The sequence below is a fragment of the Crocuta crocuta genome, unplaced genomic scaffold (genome assembly GCF_008692635.1).
Source record: "Crocuta crocuta isolate KB4526 unplaced genomic scaffold, BGI_CrCroc_1.0 scaffold564, whole genome shotgun sequence".
In the NCBI taxonomy this organism is placed as follows: Eukaryota; Metazoa; Chordata; class Mammalia; order Carnivora; family Hyaenidae; genus Crocuta; species Crocuta crocuta.
The window spans coordinates 547,256-556,296 of record NW_027533010.1 but is presented as its reverse complement, the minus strand read 5'-3'; the positions used below and the strand labels follow the sequence as shown (position 1 = coordinate 556,296).

The following is a 9,041-nucleotide window of genomic DNA, read 5'->3' as shown; positions in this document are numbered from 1 at the left end:
CTTTCATTGTACTGATCCCAGTACTACTCAAGACACTGTCACCCAAAAATGAAATATTAAAATAAACTTCTGTCTAGCCAATAGCATATACTTTGCTAAGTAACTCTACCATTTTTAAAAAATGGTAAATAAATGAAACTTACCCTTTAAAGAAGATGTCAGTAGATGATTTGGGATCCTTCCCTCTTTATTTCAGCTTAATCCAATTCAGATATATTCTAGAAGTCGGTCAGGTCCGTCCAGAGGCTGTGGAGACCACAAATGCAAAACTAAAACAAGTCCCTCCTCCTAAATTTACATTCACTCAGATCAGTTGGAGTGTTAGGGTTTTCAAATCCCAAGCTTTATATAAGGTCTTTCCCTTGTGAGGGAGTAGTAACTGTTTTCCCCAGCCAGTGAGGATCTTAGGTTTCCCCCTTTTAAAGGTTTAGGTTGTTCTTCAACTATTCTTTTTATGTTGCATAACCCTCAGGGGTTTATATCCGACTGCCATAGTTAATGTATTTTAATTCAGCCTTGCGATGATCTACACATGCATCCATGAGCTCATCTTTCCCTTAGGACTCACACAGGTAGCGGAGATTAAACTGGCATTCTTTACTACTTCCTGGCAACTGCGGGTCTGACTTCATGGAGACCTTTAGTTTTGCTCTTGCCATCCAAAAGTATCAGAGAGAGGGCGATTACTCAGTTAAATAAATAGAACAAGGTCTCTTGGACCGATCCTAGCATAACAGCACAACTATAGTAAACTGACAACACACACGTCCTGTCTTTTCCTCTACTTTATATGCTCCCCTATCTAATGTTTTCATTCCCATGAGTTATCCCTTTAAAATCTGGAAAGGTTTGTATTTTTTCATAGCTTGCATTCTGCCTCATCCTACCAAAGTATATGCCTCTATTTTATTGTCCCTGGATGGAACAATACAGTTTGCATTTGAAGAGAAAGAAAGGATTTTCCCTTCCATTTCTTTTTTCTTTGGGCGTGAGAAGGGGGATGAAAGAGCAAGAGGAGAATGGGGGAGAAGTAATGGCTAAAAGAGAAAATGGTGAGACTTGATCCAACTGTATGTGTCATTTTCAAGGAGGTCATGGTCTGGAGTGATACTTTTTTTTTTTGGAGTAATTCTTTTTTTTTTAATGTTTTATTTATTTTTGAGAAAAAGAGAGACAGAGCACAAGTGGAGGAAGGGCAGAGAGAGAGACATAAAATCCAAAGCAAGTTCCAAGCTGTCAGCACAAAGTCTGACTCGAGATTCGAACCCACAAACCGTAAGATCATTACCCGAGCCAAAGTTGGACACTCAACCGACTGAACCACCTAGGTGCCCCGGGAGTAATTCTTAATTGAAATCATATCATACATGTACCTTCCTCCTGTCACCAACTTCTCAAATATTTCCCACTCACCTTCCCCTAGCTGCAAATCTCCTCATCTAATAATTGCCCTACTCTTTGATCTTGCTATGTCTGCATTATTTCATTTCCCTATTAGGATTCTGCTACTTTTTGTACTCTCTACCTATAGCACCTAGCCTGGTCCTAGGCTTTTGAAAAATGTTTGCTGGATTGAAATAAATTGTTTAGACTTACTCGGGCTCCCTTTTTCTAGCATGTAGAAAAAACTTATCTCAATTGCTCAATTGACACCTTTATCTTTACTACATGCTATTAAGGTATAGTGACCAAAAAAAAAAAAAAAGCCATAAAGAAAAGTAACATGGTGGACTTTTAAACTGCAGCATAAAACATTTTCATACTTTTTTTCTTTCCTGAAAGAACTCATGATGAACCATTCTTAATGTTTGCTAGTATAAGCCTCAAGATGCAGGCAGAAATGTTATCGGATCTTAAATACTTTCTGCCTAGCATGGATAATAATCAAGGATCATTCAAATACGTTAATTTATTTTTTGCAAGTTTCACAAGTTCACAAAATAAAATGCTTGAGCTGGTCTTCAGCCATATCTACGTTGTACACAGGATCATAAAATAGTTGGTCCATCTCTGGATTATAACTCTCTGTTACCCCACATTTAGGTCTGGAAAAGCCACAGAAGGACTTGCCTCAATTTTTTCATCCACAGAATTGGGCTGGGTCAGGGGAAGGAGAGCAAGAGGAGGAGAGCTAATAACTGCCGTGTTCCTCCTCATATCCTACTCTGTTCTTGCGTCTGCAAGGTGTGATCTACCAAGCCAGCAGTAGCTGAGGGAAAGAAATGATAACACACCTCCTGTTGGTAGGAGGTGGGGGTGTCACATCAGTTTCTTTCTTTTTTTTTTTAATATTTTTATTTATTTCTAGGAGAGAGAGAGAGAGAGACAGAGTGAGCAGGGGAGGGTCAGAGAGAGAGGGAGACACAGACTCTGAAATAGGCTCCAGGCTCTGAGCTGGCAGTCAGCACAGAGCCCGACGCGGGGCTCAAACCCACGAACCGCGAGATCATGACCTAAGCGAAAGTCGGACGCTTAACCGACTAAGCCACCCAGGCACCCCTCAGATCAGTTTCTAAAGGGATATGAGGATTTTTTAAAGACCAAAATATCCCATTTTATCTGTGTCTTGGTATCATTACAATTAGATTTTTAACCTCCTGATGTCAACTTATCCATCTTTATTTCTTTCCTTTCACCAAGGCCTTGAACACGTATGTTTAAATGAAGAAATTGGAGTCTTAATGCAATTTGCATGTATTGAAGTGTCATATATTAAATAATTACCACAATGTTCTATCCAGCAAGCAAATATGTAGCATAGATATTATAAAATGGTCACAAATTTTTTTTTTATCATTTGGAATGAGAAAATTTAATAAACTTTTTTTTTTTTTTTAACATTTCTGATACTAGGTTCAAGGAACAGTTGCCTATAATTTTTTCCAGGAGTTGCAGATATTCCCAAACTGCCAGGACTCTGGGACACCAAGGATAATAGTCTTTAAACTGAAAGAGGCTCAGAAGGTTGCTATTTTAGGGGATCATTAAAACTTTGAGGGGAAAAATCCCACCAGAGACTGAACATTGCTTGCTAAATGAACGTTGAGCTAAACGACCAGTCCCCACTTGCCTTGCTGACAGTGAGAAACAGCCTGCATTTAGCTAGGGATGTGGAAACCATGCAGTAGATTGCTCTTGGCCCACAGTGTGGACAGTAAGCACCAAGGAAGCAAAATGAGATAATGGAACATGAAGACCATAGTTTACCAGGTTCGGACACAGGCAGAATCGGAAATCCTCCACTGTCTGGCAAGACCAAATGTAGATTGGGCCATGAGACCAAGGCTAGGGGAGTTTGTGATAGGTGCTTGCACTTTGCATCTCCTTCTGCCTCACAGTGTTCAAGATAAAGGCATGTTTAATAATGTTTAAGAGTGGGGAGGAAGGGGCATCCAGCCAGTTAAGTCGGTAGTGCCTGTGACTCTTGATCTTGGGGTCATGAGTTCAAGCCCCACATTATCATTGAATGTGGAGCCTACTTAAAATAAATAAATTTTTGAAAAGTACAACTGGGAAAAAAATATTGTCTAAGAGTTGGATAGCTGGAGTCAGACCTGAGTTCAACTCCTGGCACTGTCACTTATTATGTTAGTTATAGAACTACCGCCATCACCCCCCATGTAAGTCTCCATTTTCTTATATTTGACATGGAATAATAATGACATCGACTTCACAGAGTGATTGTTGCACAGGTTGGATGACATATACGTGTAAACAAAATACTTGGCACAGTGCCCTGGCCTTCTTAGTGAATTTTAGCTAAAAACAAATGATGGACCAACCATCAACTGCCTAGCCTCCCTTATCTGTAAAAAGGGAAGAGTCCAGGAAAACCCCTGCAGTATGGGAAATCAAATCCATCGTGTCCCCTGATCAAGGGCTGCTGTCCACCCTGTCATCTTGTTACTTTATTTATTCTTTAATGTCTATTTATTCATTTAGAGAGAGTGTGCACGTGTGGGTGCAGGAGGGGCAGAGAGAGGAGAGAGAATGTCAACCAGGCTCCATACCTGACATTGGGCTCAATCTCATGATTGAGACCTTGAGACCACCGCCTGAGCCAAAATCAAGAATAGGACACTTAACAGTATCTCTCATCCTTGCCACTGCCTGAAGTTGCTAAAGACAGTCCTTCATTCAAATGTTTACTAAGTGCCAATTCCATGTCAAGTAGTAGCTATATGATAGCAGAGTATTGGCCAACAGCTCAAAAAGATAGTTGAAAAGATAGGGAATGAACAAAATATATATGCAAATACAATGATTATCACCTTGGAAGAAAAAAATGGCACTCCACTCTCAATGGGTTCACAAAGGAAGCCCTCTGTGAGGAAGGGAGATTTAAGCTAAGAGACAAAAGATAAGAAAGAGCAGACATGATTTCTGTCCACACCACCTTAGATCCTTTCTCTGCAGCACTGGTGACAATTGCCAGCCTTATTTGTCTTTTAACTCCCCTGCTGTTCTAGCTGTCACAACCCAGAGGTGATCTGAAGAGACATTCAGGACAGACTATTTCCTGCCAAGAGTGATCCTAGAGTCACGGTCACAGATGTAGCAGTTGGGCAACCACATAAATACCTGTGCAGGCTGTTCCTACATAACACTGGGCGAGCAGAGTGTCCCGGCACACGGCTGCGTTTACCCACCTCTGAGGAAGGGGTGCCTTTTCTACTCTACGCAACCAGAATTAGCTAGCGGCCCAATGCAGCCTCAAAATAAAAGCTCACTTAGAAGTCAGTGAAAAGTTTTTTTCAAAAGCAGACTGGCACTAGGGACTCAAGGTGTCATCCAGAAATAACTCAACTTAATCCCTAAGTATAGGCGACACAGAGGACGCATACTGCTGTAGACCTGCACCATGATTTATAACCACTTTTCAGTGGAAGTAGTACAGGCTTTCCAGCTGAGTGAAGCCTTGGGGGCCCTAGAGACAGGGGAACAGCCCCCCAGGCCCCTCACTGCCTAAGTCCTCGCACAAGCCACTTTGTCCAGTAACTGCTCCCATGGGGCAGTGCTGGTCCCCAAAGTCATGACTAATGGCCACCTTCTCAGGCCTTCAGAACTAAGCAGACCTTGTTGGATTCAGAATGATTCTCCTTCATACCAGAGCAGAATCATTCTTCCTGATTATCTAAAAATAAGCCACAAAGAATCCCTTTGTGGGAGTAATACAAGAAAAAAATAGTCAAAGGGAAAATGTAGGAGACCATGAGCTAAAGACAAGAATATGTCAAGTTAATGTTTGCAGACTCAGAGCCGTACCTAATTAAAATATTTCAGAGAGTAGAGGGAAGTTTTTATAGCGAATTGTGTTAAATTGGTTTCAATAGGTTTAACCCCCCAAAAATCCACATATAATATTCTTTTGGCTAGCTTTCTTACATATTAAAACTTAAAATTATGCAGAGAAATTCTCAGGCTAAGACATGTTTTGGCCTAATTAGCAACACTTCAGACTAGCAAGCAGAACTCTGATTTTAAAGATAGCACTTATACTTGAGGCAAGAACTAACAGAACTGGCCAGACTTGATTTCTATCAAGGTTTCCTTGGAGGCAGTTAAAGAAAAAGAAGAAAAAGGACTGAAATGACAGGAGCAGAGACGGACATTAATGGTGCACAAATTTTATGTGGACTTAGATGCATTCATTTAGGAAAATAATAATGCTCTCATTACTTTTGGAGACTATACAAATTAGAACTCTCGTTAATAGGTTTCACAGTGACCAAACAGTTATAATCCTAATCCAAACATCCTGGTTTTCTGACATGCAGTTTATCTACAGCAATTTCACGAGGTGTCCTAAAAGTCACAAACCAAAACTAATGTTGATTTGCCTGAATTTTGAAAAGAAATAAACATGAAATATAACTTTCAGTGGGGGCGGAGGGGGGTATGGTGAAGCTATTCTAAAAAGACTCATAATGTTGATTGCACCAACTGCCATTTTAATTCCTGGGCCAGAAACATCACTGACATTTCTTTTAAAAGATTCATGCAAAGAGGCGCCTGGGTGGCTCACTCAGTTGAGTGTCTGACTCTTGTTTTCAGTTCAGATCATGATCTCCCAAGATGGGCTCTGTGCTGAGCATTAAGCCTGCTTAAGATTCTCTCTCTCTCCCTCTACCCTTCCTCCCAACTCGTGTGTTTGCTCTCTCTCTTTCTCTCTCTCTCAAATAAATAATGGAAAAAAAAAACAAATTAAAAGATTCGTGTGAAGAAACAAACCTTTTGTAAAGACAAAGTACATTAAAAAATTGTAATTACTGGGACGCATGGGTGACTCGGTTGAACGTCCAACTCTTGATTTCAACTCAGGTCATGATCCCATAATTGTGGGATGGAGCCCCACTGAAGATTCTCTCTCTTTCCCTCTGCCCCTTTCCCCTGCTCATGTTCTCCCTCTGTCTCTAAAAAAAAAAAAAAAAATTATAATAATCAATAAATAAAAATGATAATCACTAAAGAATGTACTTACATTAGGAATTTTTCAGTGCCATGATCTTCCTTACCTCTGGCCCCCTCCCTTACCCATCCTCAGCTGTCAATTATGAAATCAAATGTGTGCCAGTCTCCTTACATATATTTAAGTTCTTTTCTGCTGGATATTTTCTTTCAGAACTTTAATGAAAGGTGGTTTTCATATACAAAGAAATGATCAGCAATCTCTTGAAGATTAAGTCACAAGGAATACTGTACACAGCAAACCTTGTAGCAGTAGATCTAGAATTGACGCAAAAGGGAGGCCATGCAATCTGAATGGCCTTTCAACTTACTGCTCAGATGTGACTGTCTGGATGCTAGAGAAATAGATGCACTGATTAGATTTGAGATTATTCTTTAGCCAGGCCGCTGCTTAGAATTCCAAGGGGGAGATAAAAATAATAATCATAGTCATGTTATAGATCATGTATTCATTTGCTCAATCATTCATTCATACAACAAATATTTACAGAAAACTGACAGTTCTAGGTACTAAGGATACAGTAGTAAACAGAAACTATCAGTACCGTCAGCCAATTTGACTTAATTAGCATAAACAGAGCGCACCATCCAGAAACAACAGAAGTCACATTTTCTTCACTGTACATGGTACATTCAAGATACATCAGATTTTAGCTCTTCCCGTGAGCGGCCTGAGGTGTTCTCTGAAAATGGTTCGCTATTCACTTGACCCGGAAAACCCGACAAAATCATGTAAATCAAGAGGTTCAAATCTTCGTGTTCACTTTAAGAACACACGTGAAACTGCCCAGGCCATCAAGGGTATGCATATCCGAAAAGCCACCAAGTATCTTAAAGATGTCACTTTGCAGAAGCAATGTGTTCCATTCCGACGCTACAATGGTGGAGTTGGTAGGTGTGCCCAGGCCAAACAGTGGGGCTGGACACAGGGTCGGTGGCCCAAAAAGAGTGCTGAATTTTTACTGCACATGCTTAAAAATGCAGAGAGTAATGCTGAACTTAAGGGTTTAGATGTAGATTCTCTGGTCATCGAGCACATCCAGGTGAACAAAGCCCCCAAGATGCGGCGTAGAACTTACAGGGCTCATGGTCGGATTAACCCATACATGAGCTCTCCCTGCCACATTGAGATGATCCTCACTGAAAAAGAGCAGATTGTTCCTAAACCAGAAGAGGAAGTTGCACAGAAGAAAAAGATATCCCAGAAGAAACTGAAGAAACAAAAACTTATGGCCCGGGAGTAAATTCTGCATAAAGTACATGCAAATAAAAGTAAAAACAGAAAAAAAAAAAAAAAAAAAGATACATCAGATTTTAGTTTAAAATAAATCTCAATAAATGTAATAGAATTAAAAATTTTTAAAACTGTCTATGACCAAAATCAGTCATTTTCTAGATAATTAGAAAATTCTCAAATGTAGTTGGGTTAAGCAACATACTTTCAAATAACCCAGGGTAAAAAAAGAAAAATATTCTGAAGTTAATAAAAATAAAAACACAATAGGGTGTCCGGGTGGCTCAGTCAGTTAAGTTGGTTAAATATCGACTCTTGATCTCCAGTCAGGTCAGGATCTCATGGTTCATGGGACCAAGCCCCAGGTTAGGCTCTGTGCCAATAGTTCGGGACATGCTTGGGATTCTCTCCCTCTCCCTTTCTCTCTCCCTCATACATACAACATGACCCCATTTAAATGAAATTCTAAAAAGGCAGATGCTAGTGACAGAAAGCTGAGTGGGCCTTTCAGGGACTGAGGGGCCAGGGGAAGAAGTGGATTAATGGCAGAGGCAGGAAGGAAGTCCTTGGGCGTGATGGAAGTGTTCTGTATGTTGATTTTGGTAGTGGTTATGGGCCATTATACATTTGTCAAAACCCTTCCAAATGTACACTTAAAATTATTTTTATTGTATGCAGATTATGCTTCAGTAAAGCTGAAAAAAAAATGGAGGCTATATGAGTGACATGAAAACTCCAGTGTAATCAACGTAGATTTTTAAAAAATACATTGCTAAATCAGTTTCTGACATGCTAACGAAATCCATCAACTCCTATCACTTCTTTTGAAACTGAATGTTCGAAAGCATCAGCATTTTCACATTTAAAATTACACAATTCCACATTTAAATTATGCAATTACTAAAGAAAATAAAATGGGAAAGCAAACAAAAAATGAAAAAAATTATTTTAGTATAAACCATTTAATTTTTTTAAGGTTTATTTATTTTTAAGAGCAATAGCATGAGCAAGGGAGGGGCAGAGAGAGAGAGGAACAGAGGATCTGAAGCAGGCTCTGTGCTGACAGCAGAGAGACAGATGCGGGGCTTGAACTCACCAACTATGAGATCATGACCTAAGAGGAGATTAGACACTCAACCGACTGAGTCACCCAAGTGCCCCTTGGTATACAGCATTTAAGATATTAAGAAAAAATAAGCCAAGAGAAAGAGTATTGTTTAAAAGTCATGATGAAAGAACTGTTTACAGCAAGAAAGAAAAAGCTTTATCTCTTTATCAAGAGGCAGAAGAGAGAGAAAAGTCCAACCAGATGGACAGGGCTCTGCGCGGACAGTCTTTT

At 39.9% G+C, this 9,041-nt stretch overlaps 2 protein-coding genes across 3 annotated transcripts in view; one reads left to right on the top strand and one right to left on the bottom strand.

Annotated features, from left to right (window-relative positions):
• The window catches only part of SLC39A10 (solute carrier family 39 member 10), a 142,410-nt gene that overhangs the window by 114,525 nt on the left and 18,844 nt on the right, over positions 1-9,041 (bottom strand). For both annotated transcript variants that reach the window (XM_077745809.1, XM_077745810.1), the window contains exon 2: positions 144-246. The gene's annotated coding sequence lies outside the window, so the exon portion shown is untranslated. The remainder of the gene's footprint in view (positions 1-143; positions 247-9,041) is intronic.
• Positions 7,144-7,758, top strand: LOC144216430 (large ribosomal subunit protein uL22). Its single transcript, XM_077745774.1, has one exon. It carries the CDS (start codon positions 7,158-7,160, stop codon positions 7,710-7,712), a length of 555 nt encoding a protein of 184 aa, XP_077601900.1. The 5' UTR covers positions 7,144-7,157; the 3' UTR covers positions 7,713-7,758.